Source organism: Diabrotica virgifera, chromosome 1 (genome assembly GCF_917563875.1).
Source record: "Diabrotica virgifera virgifera chromosome 1, PGI_DIABVI_V3a".
Taxonomy (NCBI): domain Eukaryota; kingdom Metazoa; phylum Arthropoda; class Insecta; order Coleoptera; family Chrysomelidae; genus Diabrotica; species Diabrotica virgifera.
The window spans coordinates 94109220-94128322 of NC_065443.1; the positions used below are offsets into that span (position 1 = coordinate 94109220).

The window sequence follows — 19103 nt, forward strand, 5'->3', positions numbered from 1 at the left end:
AATACATAAAAAAACTTGGGCAGGTCCATCTAAATAAAGGTGCCCGTAACACCCCCTCCTGGACACAGCACTAATTTGTTTATAAGCCAAAAAATTGTTTATAACTTTAAAACATTGCTGAGGCTGCTTAAATAATCCGATTTCAATTCTGTAAAGTGCATTAGATAGGTGGAGTGCTTCTTGATATGTAAAAAAATTGACAAATCTTTGTATACTCTAGTTTTTTTTGTGCAAGATTTTAAAAAATTTTAATTTTTTAAAAAAAGTTTAGGTTGTAAAATTATTATGCAAAATCTAGTAAGTCAATTTTAAAGAAATTTGGTGAACGGTTTTAGCACATTACAAAAATTTTCTAAGCGAATTAGGAGTGTAACTATCTATCTATCCAATCTATCCAAGTGTAACCTAAGTGATGGAAAAACATTGAATAAGGACAGGCTTGTTTTGCCCCCTTATTTTATATTTATTGCTATTTTGCAGCAAGGGTGTTAAATTAAGACATTTTTAACCAATCGTATCTGATAGAAAATTTAATTATCTTTGTTTTATTTCTATACGACTTTGTTCCAAAATGAATCGTTTTAAAGTTATTAGCAAAAAAAGTAGAAAAAAAAACGAAATTTTTTGAAATTTTTAAATATTTTATTTTTTTTATTAATGTTCCGGGCATATTTGAGAAGGAGCATAAGTCAATTATTATTAACGAAGTTATCACCTAACTTTATTCGCAAAAATCCGAATGCCACCTCTCACATCCACCTAAAAACAGAATCTTTCCTGGTCTATTATTAGTTCAGGGAATTATTATTTGTGGTTCAACATGCACACCAGTTATAGATTAGAAAAAACTTTTCGCATATTTTGAGTTTACTTACCAGAAATATGTAATACTTCGATGATCCCTACATATTGCTTCTAATCGTTTCAAGTATTATTATTATTATTATCACTAGCAGTTTCGATGTCTTGGTCTATACTTTCGTCAGGTATTTTGTTTTTGGAATCGAATTCTTCTTCTTTGTTAGAAATGTCAGATGTCGTAGAGGAAGCAGAAGAAAAGTTGTCTTTATCAGAAAGATACCCTTTCTTGTCTCTTTCGAGCGCGTTAGTCTTTTCGTGGTAGGTATTGTTATGGTCGAGACATTTGGAAAATGGTATGGGAAAGTTTGGTAACTGTTTTGGAGATTGCGTTGGCTGCATTAGCCTTCCGTCAGTAACTTTGCCCATAAAATTTCTAATTTCTTCGAAATACGAGTCCTCATTGAGGTTTCTAGGAGCAATATGGTTCTTTCGTAATGATCTTTCGTCTAAGATCGAAGGTCCGTCTGCTTCGTGCTTTTTAAGATGCCTATCTAAGTTAGTTTGTTGTCCGAAACATCTCTCACACAAGGAACATTTAAAAGGTTTTTCTTTATTGTGTATATTTCTTACGTGTCGTTGAAGATTACTAGAAATACTAAAGGATCGTTCACAGTATCTACATTTGTAGGGTTGTTCACCGGTGTGTGTCCGAAGGTGCCTTGTTAGATTTGCGGACCGAGGAAACACTTTTCCGCAGAACTTACACGCGTACCGATCTTTCAATTTGGCCCCTGGCGGTTCGAACATCTTCGGCGTTTGTGGTGTGGATTGGTTTCTTATCATATCGAACGGAACTAAATTAATAGGAGGGCTTAACACGACAGGATTCACAAAAGGATAACGTTGCTTACAATTTGTAGGAGAAGTAGGATAAGGTAACGATAGTCTAGGAAGATTTTCGGCTTTTTGAGCTCTGTACATAACTTCTAACATCATAGGATGAATACTTTGAGGAGGAAACACGATAGGGTAATTAGGCAGTTGTTGGTTAAAAGTCTTTGGTAAGTTCTTATTATCTGTCACACTATGCCTTCCTTCATCGTCTTTTTCACTATTAACACTAAAAGACGGCGACACTAGATTCCTATTCTCATCCTCGACCTGCCGTCGAGCCATAACTATTGACATCTTTTTACGATCAACCCTCAGGTCCAAAGGTTGATCTTCACCTTCTTGAGATTGAGCTGGATTGCAAGCTGGAGACATATGTGGTCCTGGTGATTTTGTGTTCCTTGACAGATCAAAGGGCATTTCATCACCAGGCGGTACCCTGATGGATAGAGGATATATTGCGGCTTGTTTAGGTGAACTGTGACCTCCTGTTGCCACCAACATTTTTCTTGGAAATGAGTCTTTTTCACGCATGGTCGACGCTATCAGACTTGGTGAACAGCGATTTCTGGGTAAACTAGCAATGGCAACATTCATGACAAGATTGAAGAATCTGAAAAAAATAATTATTGTAAATTATTAGTTATCCAAAAATATTAACTTTATAATTATTACAAAATATTAGGTATCCCTTAGAGATTTTTCCTTATTGATACAAAGGTGTCAGACCTCCCATGTTTCATAGACTACAGTAATGTTTATGGCACAACCAAAGGTATATTGAGGATACAGTTTTAATCGCAAATACTATAAAAGGAATAAAGTAACACAAATCAGTAAGAAATATGGCTTTAACATATATCTATCTAATTAGCCTTCTTCGGTCCATCTTTGGACATAGACCTCCCCAATCCTTTCCCATTCATGTCTGTCTATCACTACAGTCCTCTAACTAGAGCCCACGTGGTTCTTGATATCATCTGCCCATCTAATTTGTGGCCTTCCTTTGCTTCGTTTATATTCCCACGGTCTCCAATTTATAAGAAATTCGATTTTTTTTTTCAATATATCGAAAACTATTAAAGATTTTTATTGAAAATGGACATGTTTCATTCTTATGGCAGGATCATCCTAAAACAAAATTATAGTGATATTTGTCCCCTCCATAAAATTTTTATGGGGGTTTTGATCCCTTAAACCCCCGCAAACTTTTGTGTACGTTCCAATTAATTCATTATTGTGGTACCATTAGTTATAACACAACGTTTTAAAACTTTTTTGCCTCTTACTATTTTTTCAATAAGCGAGTTTTTATCGAGATGCGGCTTCTTTTTTAATATATTTACATAATAATTTTATGGGAGTTTTGTTCCTTTAAACCCCCCAAATGTTTGTGCACGTTCCCATTAAATTATTATTGTGGTACCATTAGTTAAACACAGTGTTTTTAAAACTTTTTTGCCTCTTAGTCTTTTTTTGATAAGTCATCTTTTATCGAGATGTTGCTTCTTTTTCAAAATAGGTATACCTAAAAATATAAATTATAAATACATTTTCAGATTATTAACAGGTCTCTATAATCGTATTTAACCATATACAAATATGTGGTGGATTCGATAAATATTGAAAATATCTCGATAAACACTGGCTTATCGAAAAAGTCCTAAGATGCAAACATGTTTTAAAAACAGTGTGTTTAACTAACGCTACCACACTAATAATTAAATTGGAACGTACACAAAAGTTTGGGGAACAAAACCCTCATAAAGTTTTTATGGGGTACACAAATGTTAGTTTATTTTTTTATTTAAGATGCTCTGCTGCCATAAGAATGCCATATGTCCATTTTCAATGAAAAATCTCTAAGAGTTTTCGATATATGAAAAAAAATTGATTTTCATTTTGTAACTTCAAAGGGCTGAAACTTTTTTCGTGTGCACTATTGTATATAGGTTAGTGAGGTTCAATCAACCTATTTTTGAAACTAAAATCTATGGTATATGTTATGACCAATCTTTTTGGGACACCCTGTATATATGTATAATCGTGAATTTGTTCTATTTCATCTTGTCCGATCTTCATTGTGATGTCCTCATCTGTATTTGTTATGATTTTGGCCTTGCTGTAAATCTTATTAAGGCCTATCTTTCCAGCTTCTATGTCTTCTATGGCTTCTTTCCTCATTTTAAACAATTTTTTTTGTCGGTTATCAATACGATGTCATCAGCGCACCTTAGATGGTTTAAGGGTTGTCCACAAATTTGTGGAATTTATGTGGAATAATATAATGTTATCGTCTTATGCTGGGGCCACATACTAACGTCTAATGTCATTAATTAACGCATTATTTGCATTACAGAGATGACAAATACGTTGCTGTGGCCCCAGCATTAGAGTACGCCTATGTATTAAGCAGAACGTGTTTTATACCGTCTCTAACAGTATAAAAGACGGAACTGAATCCATTTAATTATTATCTGTGTGCTGAACGGAGAATAAACATCCAGGTATAATAGGTGAGTTAAGTAAGTATTCCGACCATATTCCGAAACCTTCCGGACCCCGTCGTCTTGGCGAGCTGAGCGAATTCGACGAGTCACAACCCCATCCTAAGTTACGCGAGCTGAGCGTAGATCCTGTCATTTTCTTTCCTTCTGGCGAGATGAGCAAGATTTCCTCTCCTTAAATATCTATTTTGCGTTAATAAATAAATCCGATTCCAGATTCACTAGGCCGTCGTTTAGAATCATTATTCTTGTATCAAATATCGTTACATCTACCCGAGATTTACGAAAGTCCGATATGTAGATTAAATATATTAGGTCTTATAATAATGAATCCTCTCTTCGACTGAATTTGTTACCCGAGATTATCACAATCTAAATTTAATACTTTTAAACTGACCATAACATGAACCATTTTATAAAATCAAAATTACTTATTATTAATCAAACTGTAGTCCGGTCTACTGAATACGTAGAAATTAATGAATTCAGATCCATCGGATGATATTGTGACATGTGTACTAGTTATAATTATTCAGAATTAGTTGTAATACCATGCTCATTATTGGCATGTGCTATAAGATCTAATTAATCTTTCTTTTACTATAAAACAGAATAAAGGTGTTAAATAAGTCAATTTTATGTCGAATGAGTGAAAGCGCCATGAATATTAAAATTGGTTATTATGGGCTGATATTATAAAGTTAATTAAAAATGCAACCAATAATAAAATCTAGAAAAGGAAAACGGTTTTCTTTATTGAGCGAAGCGGTACGTTGTTCGTGAAGTTATGAAGATTGTAGTTAAGAAGAAGTTAAGAAGTCACATAAGTACCTAATATAAATAATTAGAACGGTAGTTTAAGCCAGTGGAGCACACCCTCCTCCATGCGACACTTTAAAGGTACTTACGCGAATTTTTCGACTCGGTCAACCTGACTGAATCGAAAAATGGGCCAAATCCCATCTTAAAGTTCAGAAAGAGATTAGTAAATCGATATGTGAACCATCCATTTCGGTCCAAGGATGTGGGGTTATACCATTCAAAAGTTACCGAGCTCAGGAATTTGACATAATTTCTCTTCAACAAGGGGAAAATGTTTGTATGTATGTTTGTATATGTGTGGATAAGTTACAACGATCTGAATTTTTTTTCTCAGTTTTAAGATGGGGGCACAGATGGGTGTATTTTATGACTAATGACCACCCATAAGCTAGCTATAGGACTGGGTAGGTACAACACGACACATTTTTTGGGGGTATGGATCTTTGGTTCAAGGACCGATAGGAAAACCGCAAATACACCAAATCAATAGGGTGAAGTTAAGCTTTCAAATGGTGCCTAATTAATCAGGATCAGACATACATACAACTCAGTATAGCTAAAGAACTCAAAAACTGATCTTTGAAAATTTTAGTTTTTTGATAATTACTTAAAATTTCAAGCCAGGAATTTCGCTATTAACTGAGCGTTTCTAGAAGGATTCTAGGCACGCCTGAAGGTGTATACCTTATACCTGGGAAAATTCGAATTTTTAAGTTATAGGCATCATAAGTATGATCAAATCTATTTCCTATAGGAAAATAGTTTTTCAAGCTAACTAAATCCTATAATACCTTCAGTTATCCTATTTGACCTTGAATGTATCAGATATTACTTGTCAATATCTTTCAAACTCATGTTTAGTGATCAAAATCGGTCAAGTCTTTTAGAAATTACCGAGCTCCAAAAGTATAATCCATTTAACCATTGTGAGTGGTTACGACCCTAAATTTGATCGGGAAATCTGATTTCATTTTTCAGCCGATCTAGTTGTCATGCCAGACATGCTAGATGCTAGTTCAATTTATTCCGAATAGAAAACATGTAGTGTACATTCGATGAGCACAATCGGATGGACATAATCCATTTCGGATGGCTCGGATATAAACTAGGATTGTTCTATCACAAGCTCAGTGTCGTAACCACAAAACCATTTGGGCAATAGTACGACAAAGGCGACCATTTATAACGCTTAACGTGTAATCGAGAAATATTACATTCAAGTTCATACATTTAATTTATAAAAAGACTTTGAAACAAGAAACTCATAAAAAACCCCTAAACACCGTAAAAATGAGTGTCGCACACAATATTCTCGCTAAAAAGAGCTGATATAAATATTAAGTGACGCAAAAATGTATTTTCATTTTGATGGAAAGTTAAACTCCAGTTTTATTTTGAAATATTTTTTCACATTTGCTAAATTTGAAGTAAAACGCGCCACAAAAGAGTTTCAAAATGTAAACTGTGTCAAAGCGGTCAAAGTTACTCTTTTGCGGCGCGTTTGACTTCAAATTTAGCAAATATTATGGAAAAATCTTTTAAAATAAAACTATATAATTCTATTTTCCATTCTGTACAATAAATTTAGTCATCAAAACCTTGATTATAAAATCCGAAAGACTGACAGACGAAGAACATCATTATAAACAAATGCATGATGTGAAAACAGCGTTAAGAAAAAACGGCTTCTTAACATATTTATATTCATCGAAAAAGCTCAGAATGCTCGAAAAAGAAATAAGGACCCAACAGAAGACGAAAATCCGATTGACCAAACCATTCCGCCATATTTATGTGAATAGTACAAAGATAAAATAGGGAGAGGCCTGAGAAAACACAAAATAGAAACGATATTTAACACGGACAGAAATATTTATATTGCTATTCTCTTGTTACATAAATTATCTTTATCTTCTTCATGTTATTGTATGATTCTACCATTGTTATATTTCCCGTTTCCTTTAGGTCTTCTCGGATAAGTGTATCTTTGCAGTAGTTATCTTTATCTTCAGGTACTTGGCAATTTTTCATAAAATTTATAATGCGTTTCGCCCTAGTGGCATATCAGATAATTTAAAGTTGTACACAACATGACAAAAAGGTAAGTATGTATGTAAATCCGAAAAAAGCAAAACGTACCTCAACCTTGCACAATAAATGGGCACATTTCAGAACAGGTCAATGGATTTAAGTACCTGGGATGTTGGATCTATAGCCGTCTAAATTCTGATCTAGAAATAAGATCGAGAACAGAACATGCTACTAGAAATTCTTTCAAAAAAATCAAAAAACCTGCTTTGTAATTCCCTAATAAAACTCGAAAGTCGACTACGTTTATCACAATGTTACGTCTGGTCGACTCTTCTCTAGGCAGTTGAGACATGGACTCTTAAAACATCAACCGTAAATAAATTGGAGACCTTTGAAATGTGGATCTACTGGAGAATCCTCAAAATTTCATACACATCGCATACCTTAAACGAAGAAGTGCTGCATATAATAGGCAAGGAAAGGCAACTTTTTAACAAAGCAAGGAAAAGACTATCGTGGCTCAAAAAAACCGACAATGGACAGGGCTAAATTTTGAACAGCTAATAAGAACAGCTGAAGACACCGAAGAGTTTGCAATTGTAGTAGCCAACTTCCATTGAGGAGAGGGCACTTTAAGAAGAAGAAGAAGAAGAATAATGTATTAACGCACAAGGAAGAATTTCCTGTATACCATTAATTACAAGTAAAATTTTATAAAAAAATTTTGTCCTGATAAAAGGTATATTAGTTTAAAAAGCCCCCATAGGGCTACAAACATAGAAACAAAACGTTTTCGCTCTGTAACAAGAGCATCATCAGTGTTACCTAAAATAAGTATAACCGTATTAATTAAAGCAAAATGTTAAAGTTAAAATGATGACCAAGGTCAAGGGCAAAGTTTGGTTATACTTACAAGAACATGGTGGGTCACCTAAAAATAAAAAGGTTTTAAAAATAGACTAAAAGTCTTACATAAATGCAAACATCGTAAAATTCAAAGGATGGATACAATTCCTATGGATGTGGCTTTAGGGCAACATATGACTCCCACACGTGGTAAGTGGGTTACTAGGTAATAATTAATTAGGTCATTATGTTATAAGAGGTGACAAGCAACTAATAGATGAGATTTCAAAAGCTTGACAATGAAAGTTATAGTTCTATGAAATGTTGGTTACACTAGCCACTAAAATTTAAAGTTGTTTACTGTACAAGCAATGATAACAGCTAACATCAGTGTCTTGGAATTATAAAAATACAAGAGTTAGTGAGAATTAATTATCTAAGATGTAAAAAAAGGGGTGAATTTGAATACCCATAATCATCAATGGGGTGTACTTGAATTGATGAAGCAAACATAGGCAAACCAAAATGCAGAAGATAAGTTGTGTAGGTTGTGTTGAAAATAGTAAATTATTATTTGTGACCAAACACAAATGATGGCTGATCAAACTGGCTGAAATAAAGGTAAGACAAATAAATAGGGGTTGTGATATCAAATACTGAGAAATGTTGTAAATGCAAAAACTTGTTTATAAGTTAATAGGATATAGATGGATTCATCAACACAAATTTAAAAGACTGAAATGGTTGTTTTAAAAACTTAGTCCAAATTTCTTTATTCTGTCCTTTTATGTTAAAGAATAACATCTAGGACAAGGAAAAATTAATAAAATTGAATAAAAGTATCTAAGCTATGTCTAAAGTGAGGCAAGATGAAGATAAGTGTTGAGTAAAATTGTTGAGTGTGTGGTAAAAATTAAAATTTTGTTTATTTAATTTAATTAGAAGGTAAAAAACAGAATAAAAGAAAGGTGGACAGATAAATGAGGTTGTGGAATAGAAAATAAATTTGATATCAGAATTGAAACTAATGATAAATATTGAGAGACTGGGAACTAGTGGCTAGTGTAAACAACATTTCATAGAACTATAAATTTCATTGACAATTGTTGTCCTGACATCAGACAGATTTGCTTTTGAAATTTCATCTATTAGTTGCCTGTCACCTCTTATAACATAATGACCTAATTAATTATTACCTAGAAACCCACTTACCACGTATGGGAGTCATATGTTGCCCTAAAACCACATCCATAGGAATTATATCTATCCTTTGGATTTTATGATGTTTACATTTATATAAGACTTTAAGTCTTATATTTTAAAAGGTTTTTTAGATTTTAAGATTTTAAAAGGTTTAAAACCTATTTTTAAAAGGTTTTTTTAACCTTTGTATTTTTGGGTGGCTCACCATGTTCGTGTAAGTATAACCAAACTTTCCTTTTACCTTGTTCATCATTTTAACTTTAACATTTTGCTTTAATTAATACGGTTATACTTATTTTAGGTAACACCGTGACCCGTCAAAATAGCCCGGTCAAAACAGCCCCGTCAAAAAAGCCCTATCAAAATAGCCTGAACACAAAATAGCCTCGACAAAATAGCCCGCAAACAAAATAGCCCCGACAAAATAGATCGCACACAAAATAGCCGCGGTCAAAACAGCCCCGGCTAAAATAGCCCCGGCTAAAACAGCCCATTATAAACAATTACATAATTATTTATACAAGGTGTCCAAAAACTTTTTTTAAATTTAAATTATTTGACAAAAAGGAAGAATTTATTTAATTTATTTAATTTAAAATGCATTTTACTGTTGCCCGAAAACAGAAACAAATGTTTATATCATAAATAAACATTGAGTTTCGCTTAACTTAAATGTTCAAACTTCCAAGAGGCAGGGAAGACAGGACTCGAGTTCTCTGAAAAGACCATTCTTATTTAATGTGGTTAAGATAAACATCTGAATAGAGGATAATTACCATTTCCGAATGTATTTTTAAGGAATTACTTCATGATGAATTCTGAAGGCAGCTTTTTTGTCGGGGCTATTTTGACAGGGCTATTTTGTCGGCGGACTATTATTCCGCGGCTATTTTGTCTGCAAGCTATTTTGTCGGAGCTATTTTGTGTGCGGGATATTAAGTCGGGGCTATTTTGTCGGAGCTTTTTTGACGGGGCTATTTTGACGGGGTACCAGGTAACACTGATGATGCTATACGGAATGGAGTCATGGACGCTGAAAAAGATTGATACCAAAAAATTAGAGGCATTTGAACTGTGGATGTATCGCAGAATCTTGAGAATATCATGGACGGAGAGAGTCACAAACGTCGAGGTCTTGAGAAGAATGAATAAAGAAAAGGAAGTCATATTTACGATCAAAACACGAAAACTGCAATACTTCGGACACATTACAAGAGACGAAAGATATGAACTGCTTCGAATAATTATGCAGGGGCAGATAGCAGGAAAAAGGTCCATTGGAAGAAGACGAAACTCCTGGCTAAAGAATCCACGGGAATGGTATAGCTCTAGCAACAATGAATTGTTTCGAAAAGTTTCGAAAATACTTATAGCTCTGATGATCGCCAACCTTCGGAACTAAGATGGCACTTGAAAAAGATGATGCTCTTGTTACAGAGCGAAAACGTTTTGTTTCCATGTTTGTAGCCCTATAGGGGCTTTTTAAACTAATATAGCTTTTACCAGGACAAACATTTTTTATTAAATTTTACTAATAATGTATTCCCATCCATACTTTCTAGTCTGTCTGCAAATAATAAACGGACTATTAATAACTGAAATATCTCTATATTTTTATACACGATAGCGTATTATGCATCTAGGAGAAATGAATGCCACATACCTACTTTATCTTTAAAAGTTTATGTTTTATCATATTGGGTCTCAGTAGCTAGTGGTAGATATATTTACCACGATGTAGTGGACACGAATACGTAGCCCAGGTGTAGACACGCATAATCGAATCAAGAACTGAATATATAATAATTCCACTCTATTTCACAAAGAATATAATCAAAAAATCGAGCTTACAGTTTGATTCCAAAGTGAAATTGCTTCAGCGTCGATACCCATTGAAAGATTTTCTTCTTTTTTAAAGTATGACTAATTCAATTTACAAGCTCTAATTCAAAGAACGATAGATATCACGACGTACAATTAAATCACGAATTTATTATTGCCCTCTATTGTAAATATATTTCAGGAAGCACAGTCAGTCATCTCCGATTGATTAGTTTTTTCTTAATTTCGTACAATGTGTTTCGGATTGATTTAGAATGTATTTTAGCTAAATGTATAGAAAGTTTTGGGTTTAAACGTTTTGAGGAAAGTAATTTATCGTGGGTCATTTACCGAACAAGCCTTATTGTTATATACCGATAGTTATAAAAAATAGGTATCTATACGATCACCGGCAAAAATTGTTTGTCAGGTAAATTATTTTAAATTAAATGAATATATTTTATAATTCACGAAAACATCAAGAGGCGAGCCAATGAAGCAATAAACCATCTTTTGGAGTTGGATGCATCTCAATGAAACTTATTGCGTTCGTAAGAGCCCTAGGAAACATTGTGAATAAAAGTGATGACGACAAAATAAAAATTGCATTATTGAACAAAGAAAAGGCATTTTCCAAAATGTAAACTAAAAAAAAATTTTTTTACGAAAAAAATCTAAAACAATTTTTTATTGCAAAATTTTATAAATAACAGTTTTTTGACTATTTCTTTGTTTTAATTGTTTTAGAAAGACGTTTTACAAAATGGAACAAAAATTTTATTTATTTCAAATCTACAAAAGTCCACTAATATAATATCAAAGGAATACCGCTCGCAGATTGAGGGGGTTATCTGAGCTTTTGGAGGGAAAAGACAAAAGTTTTTTAAGTGACCTCCTAGCTTGGGTTGCCTAGGAGCCTCAAGATTCTTAATACGGGACTGGTTCCGCCTACACCTAGAACCACCTAATGGAATGAACCTGGACTGGAGGAACTGGCGGACACTAACCGCATACGCATCTCCTGAGAAACAGAACCTTATTAAATGTGGTACAAAGACAGATAACGACGCACTTTGTGAATGTGGGGAAATACAGAATGTGGAGCACCTGATAGCATGCAGACTTTGCCTATCACAGTGCACCCTCGATGATTTATGGGTCACAAATACAAAGGGTCTAATCGTAGCCCTACACTGAGCAGAAAAACTGTAGTTGCATCTAGACTCGAAACAAGTAAAGTTCCAAGTATGTATAATAATAAACGAGATAAATACCCAAAGGTTCAGACGGACAAGTCATATACAGAAACTGCCTGTCCATCTCAGTTCTGCACAGTGGCGTAGCTGAAGCTTGGGGGGCCTCCCCGCGACAATTTTTGTGGGCGCCAGTATTATAAACATTAGGACAACTAATAACAGTATAATTACTAAGATATGTATAAATGATAATATTTGCATTTCTTTAATAAGTCTTCATCAGTTAGTGTTCATAGATTTTTTGGGCACAGACATAAAAACCTATTATTATACATGAATTTTAATCCGACAAACCTATTATTAGTAAGTTGTTGCAATATTATATTTAAACATTGACTATATTGAAAACATTAACTTCAAAACTTTTTTGTTATAAGTTATTTTATCGTCGCAGCTAAGCTCATCGTAATATTTTTTATACGTTTTATCCGTTTATTTTTAAATTCCGGTATAAAACCCCACTAATCTGCTATTCCTGCTGCTTTTTCTCAAGTTTCGAAAAACAAATTTCTCATTTCTCGAAGATTATCACTAGTTTTTCCAAAAAGTTGAAGGGCGACCTTTAACTCTGTCGTTTCAGATTGCAAAAGTTTTGATGTTAGATTAATAAAGTTAGTTAGGCATCTTAGATTGAATAGTAATGATAACGACAAATAGCAAAGAAATTTTCGTTAAAGATTTACCTATTACTTGTCGGAAAGCTCGAGGCAAAGTCATAACAGCATCATGTCTGGATGAGCACAGGGTTTCACATAACATTTGAAGTGTTTTCAAACGCGATGAATCCAAAGTCATAACAGTACATAGTACATCCCATCTTTTAATACTTGCACTAAAAAAACATAATCTTTTAATTATATATTAAAAAAACAACTCCTTTACACCAGCAACGGCATCATTGAACACTAGGTTCAGATTATGAGATGCACAATGATGATATTGAAAGTTGTTTTTCAATGTCAGAAGCTTGCCCTATCATACCCCTTTCATCTGCAGTTGTGCACGGAAAGGTGCTTTGATTGTATAAATTTTAGAATTTCATTTACAAAACCTTCTGCACAAAAATTGGTCAAATATGCGAATAAATCTCAAAAAACTTTCAACAACTTCTGCTTTAGAAGGTAAATTATTTTCATCGCAAATTATTTTTACATACTGGAAAATAAAACTGAGCTGATCGTGTTTTGAAATATCTTGAGTAGTATCAAGAATTATTAAATAAAAACCACTTTTTTTTACCTTAATTAAGTAATCAATCTGCTTTCAGTTTCTTGAGCTAGCAAATTTATAACTTAGTTTTGTATTTGGGGGCTCAAGTAATTTGTTTTTAAGTTATTGTTCTTATCGACTAATTTAGCTAAAACAGGAAAATATTTAGCTAGTAAACGAACCACCGATAAAAACATTGCCTTTTTGGGATTTACTTTCATCTAAACTACCAACATCTTTACGAAATGCTAAATTGCACCCGGAAAGATAAAGACTTACGCCAATTACCTGCTTCATTACTTCCTTCCAAATTCCCTATTTTGATGCTTATTAAGAAAATATGTTTTGGTCCCCAATTTAAAGAAAGTAGAAGTATTAAGCTAGATGGCTTTAAGGGGCCCCTCCTAACGCCGGGGCCCCCCGCCTTGGAGCCCTGCGGGCCTGTCAGCTACGCCACTGGTTCTGCATGTTAAACAATGCGCTAAAAGGATATGGGTGGAGAATCTAGCTTAGTAGCTTTTAGATACGCTTGAACTTAAAGAAATTTTGTAACAACTTTAAAGACATAAATATCATGGGAATACAAGACAAAACAAGGATAAAAGATGATATCATGGTCTGAAGTAAGTGGTGGTACAAAGAGAAGGGTCGTAAAACTACACAGAAAGAGAGGGGAGCGAGAAAGAGAGTGAGAGAGTCTTAGAGTAACCGAATTTTAGTACTGATTAATATTGATTAAACTAAATCAATACTAAACCGAGAAAGCGAATCAGAAAATTTTTCATACAGGAGCGGCCTCACAACATGGACTAAAGATAATTTTAAGGATATTAATTACAAGTAGGGGAGACTGGGTAACAGTGAGACACTTTTTTTCATTTAACCATAAGTCCACCACTGTGACATGTATAAACAAAATTTCTTCAGGATTGTATTCTCACATGTGTTCATTACACAAGAAAAAGTCAAATTTGAAACTAGGTCGGTTTATTTAGTTTGTATTCGACACATAAGGTCAAGTTGTCATTTGTCTCAGTGTTACCCATGCATGGGTAACAGTGAGACAGTATAATATTTATAGGAAAGAAAACATAAAAAAACATTTAAATTACAAAATATTGATTTATATGAAAAATAAAACAAATAAAAAACAAATTCAAGTTCAAAGTACTTATTTATTAAAAAAATAGGGATCGGAAATAACGTACATTTATTAAATTGAAATTTGTCTCTAATGAAAAAAATTTGCCGTTTAGTATGACGTTAACAATCTGGCCTTGGCAATATCATCTTAATGCCTTTTATTACAAATTTTAGAAAAAAAAATACAAAATGTAATTTTTTATAACATCTGCGTAACAGTGAGACATGTCTCAATGTACCCCGTCTCACTGTTATCCATTTGCCATAAAATTTAAAAAAATTATTTTTGTTATTATAAAACTTAGTTTGCATTGCTAAACTGTGGCATCATGTTTACTAATCTACACACAATGTCATAGTAATACTAGAAAAATCTTAATAATTAACATGCTTTTATAAAAAATTCTCAAAATCCCTGTATTATTTTACTTAGTGCCCACCAAACACACTTTATCACGATAAATCCTAAACTGAAACTGCACGGCCGCCGAACATATTAGTAATCAATAACCAGTAAATACAGCAGGCATGCATAAGTAATAATATCTCCACGTGGCGAAAAGGAGGGAAAATATTTCAAGTGTCTCACTGTTACCCATGTCTCACTGTTACCCAGTCTCCCCTAAATTAGGTTTTAGCTACAAATTCTGTTAACTCTATATTCGAAAGCTTTCTAATTAAAATGCTCTCATCTGGCGAATTTGTTTAACAGGAAAATTTTGAATGTTACATAGACTTTTAATGCACTTGAGTATTTGATTAAAAATATTGTGCATTTAATAAAAAACGTTTATAATTCAAAGAAATGTCGGTTATAAATATCAGAGTGCTCTTGAGAATCCAGGAAGAAGATATGTTATTGTAGGTGTGGTGCTAGTTCATGATTACAAAATCGAACGCCCGTATAAGTTTAATAAACGCTTTGTATGTAATTATTGTATTGTTTAACATTATTCAATACTATTATTTAATATAATCTTTATGTAAAACGTAAAAAATAAAATAAAATATTCTTCTGAAGCTATTTTCTTGTTGCATTTTATGCAATTTACTATTTTAGTTGGCAATAAACCGCAATTTAAGTTTGAAATTAAATTTATTTGATGTTTCGCTTTCCTCTTCGAAAATAGGCATTAAAATAAAAAACAATAATAAATTAAACACATATTTTGTATTTGTTGTATGGTAAAAAATTCTTCTAATTTAATTTTATCTGACTCATTCATATTGACAATATTAATTATTGAGACCTATGTACAGTCCGTCTAATATGCTTACCGTTGCACGTCATTATATACGTCAGATATCTAAGTTAACATTGTTGCCCAATTACAAAAAATTCTGGAATTCATTTTAAATCAAATAATATATTATAACATAATTTTCGCGGAAGTGGATTAAACAACAAAACAAATTAATATTCAATGTAAATAAATAAAAACTTTAGAAATAGAAAAGAAGAATTAAGTTATAATCTTACGTTAAAGTAAATAATAAAAACAATAAATATAATAAAATAAATACTTATAGTAAAGAATAAAAATAAATATGAAGTGTCATCACCGCAACTGTCAAACAAATGTTAATAATTTATGCCAAAATATCACCTTCGTTCGATTACAGTTACAGTGTGCTCCGAACAAATGTGCTTCATAAAAACGTGCTTATTGTGTATTTTTTTAAGCTAACATTAATAGAAATCTTCCAATATTACTTCTACGCGTATATAATAAAATATGTCTAGTGGCTGTAACTCCAGTGTACTCGGCGAAATTATTCTAAAATAGAACACATCTACCACCTAAATATTTCGTGTTGGTATCATGTGAGGTCACTGTTGTCTGATTTAAGTTATTTTTTTAATATGTTATAGCCCTATTATTTAACAATATTGTAATAATATTGTTGCCAGACAGGTAAATTGTATACCAGGTGTACCAATCAAATTGTGTTTTTTCTCAAAGTTCACCACACCATGTGGAATATTCTAGCATTTATAAAATACTGAAATTAAAACCCAACTATAGCCCCAGGTTTTCTTAACATTATGTTTTTTTGGTTCATTCGCTTATGTTGGATAATAAGTTAGGTACTTTAACAGCTAGTCATGTTCTTTATCATTACAGGGTGTTTCTAAATAAGTGCGACAAACTTTAATGTTTGCTTTATAAACAAATGTCCGCAAATGCTTCGTTTCTGAGATACGGGATGTTGAATTTTTTCTTACAAACTGACGATTTTGTTGCGTCAGAATAACAAGGTTCTATCTGCAATTTTTGTCTAAACTGAGATTTTTATGTAACTTGGTTTTATTTTATGTTCTTCACCTTAATATGATACTAGTACCGACATCTATTAACAGGTGGCTGAAATACGTAAGTTACAAGGTTCTATATGAGAGAATTTTAAATGTTGATAAGTTAACAAGGTTCTAACTGACATAAAAACAGTCAAACTAAGTACACAAGTTCCTATCTGCAAGAACTAAAAGTGTTTATATAAGTTAACAATAAGACATTATCAAATAACTTTAAGTTGTCTTATTATATAATAATTGTTAAACAAGTGTATATGTGGAAGACAAACCTTTATTAAATAAGTTTATATTATTTCTTAAATCACAACTCCTTTGTATCAACTATTGAAGTAACCTTTTACGGTTAATAAAAATATATATAATCTTTAGACCTTCTACCCTCTCGGGTGTAGGTATGATTAATAAAAATATATTAATTTTTCTTAATTTACATTTTTAACAGATACAGGTGGCGATAATAGTAAAACAAAGACATAACAGAGAAACTTTAAACAGTCATAACTAAAAATGGCACCTGAGGCAGATAGAACTTTGTTATTCCAGTGCAACGATTTATTTATTGCTCTAAAAACCGGTTGAGATATGCAAATAAAATTTGGTAGGTTTTAAGAGGTTGTTATTGCGCATTTTTTGACATACAATTAAGAATTTTATATTCACCATTGGCGTGCATGCGGGCAATATTACCCGTCATATTACCCGTATGCGTGCCAATGGAGAATATAAAATTTTAAATTGCATGTCAAAAAATGTGCAATAACTATCTGTTAAAACATAGCACATTTCATTTTCATATCTCAACCGGTTTTGGAGCAATAAATAAATCGTTAGTTTGTAAGAAAAAATTCAACACCCCGTATCTCGGAAACGAAGCATTTGCTGACATATGTTTATCAATCAACCGGTCATTATTTTTTCATGCAGAATTACCCCTTAAAGTTTGTCGCACTTACTTAGAAACATCCTGTATTGATGAAGAACATGGCTAGTTGTTAAAGTACCTAAGTTTTTTGTGGTCCAACATAAGCGAATGAATCAACTTATTTATTTATGTTTATTCCTTAAAACTATCCAAGTATCTTACAGTAGAACCCCGTAAATCCGAACCCCGCGAATCCGAACTTTCGGCAAATCCGAACCAACGGAAAGTGAAAAAAATTTAAAAATTCAAGACAAAAACTTAAAAACATGTTTATTATACATAGTAAAGCCAGAAAATTGGACAATGTAGGATTACTAGGACTTTGACATTTAAAATTTCTTAAAAATAAATATTATACTTTAATATATAGGTTTATAAAGTGTTTATAAAGGTTAAACACAAACTTACTTTGGTTCTCTCGTAGTCAACTTGAGTCCAAAAATATTGTCCACACTCTTGCGAGTACGTTTGGCTACTCAAAATCACAATGAAAGCTTTGAACTATTAGTTAAGGCTAACTTTCGGATAATCCGAACTTTTCGGAATCCGAACAGGCTGTCCCCCAATTAGTTCGGATTTGCGGGGTTCTACTGTATTTATCATGTGTTTATATTTGTTGTTTATATTATATTTATTTGTATTTCTTATTGCTATTATTGACTTACCTGTCTTGTAAATTTTAAATAAACTAAACTGCAGCTGTTTCGGAAGAGTAAGATATGACCATTGGTAGATGTAGATAAATAGCTCGTTGTTAAAGAAACCATTTCCCTTCTCACTCTGCAGTAGATTGTAGCCAATGTATATCTAAAAATAAAAAAAATACTTTATTATCTATATTTATAATTTAAAAATTTAATAATGAAATTTAATTTTAATTTTAAGTTTGTTTTCTTTTAACAATTACATCCACGATACAGATTAGGTACACAAATAAACTAACATAAAAAATGATACACAAAAACAATCAGAAATTGATACCCCTACATTACTTCGTTAAGATTCTAGTTGAAAATCAAAGGTTGTGTTGGGAAAACCCAAATTTTCCGAGGAAAATTTTCTTCGAAGTAAATCGGAAAAAATATCTGGGTAGAATTAAATAAATTGGTGAATTTTTATTCCGGTGTTTTTGGTTTAAAGTTAGAATCTGCGGAGTTAAACATCAATAATTGAAAAAAAACACGCGATTTCGGAGCGCTAATTTGTTCATAAACAAAATAGCATACTTTCTGCGGACTTTGCATACCTATATTACTAATATAACATGCACTCTTAAGATTCGATTCCAGCAATAAAATAGCTGTTAAATACATAACTTGTTTTTTTTTCATAAT

At 32.5% G+C, this 19103-nt stretch overlaps 1 protein-coding gene across 1 annotated transcript in view; it reads right to left on the reverse strand.

Moving 5' to 3' along the window:
• Positions 1–18575, reverse strand: part of LOC114326675 (histone-lysine N-methyltransferase PRDM16-like) — a 36152-nt gene extending 17577 nt beyond the window's left edge. The window contains exons 1-2 of the mRNA XM_050642489.1: positions 18435–18575; positions 876–2305 (exon numbers count right to left, since the gene is read on the reverse strand). Coding sequence (XP_050498446.1) covers positions 925–2289 — 1365 coding nt within the window. The 5' untranslated portion in view covers positions 2290–2305; positions 18435–18575 and the 3' untranslated portion in view covers positions 876–924. The remainder of the gene's footprint in view (positions 1–875; positions 2306–18434) is intronic.
• Between the last annotated feature and the right edge of the window lie 528 nt (positions 18576–19103).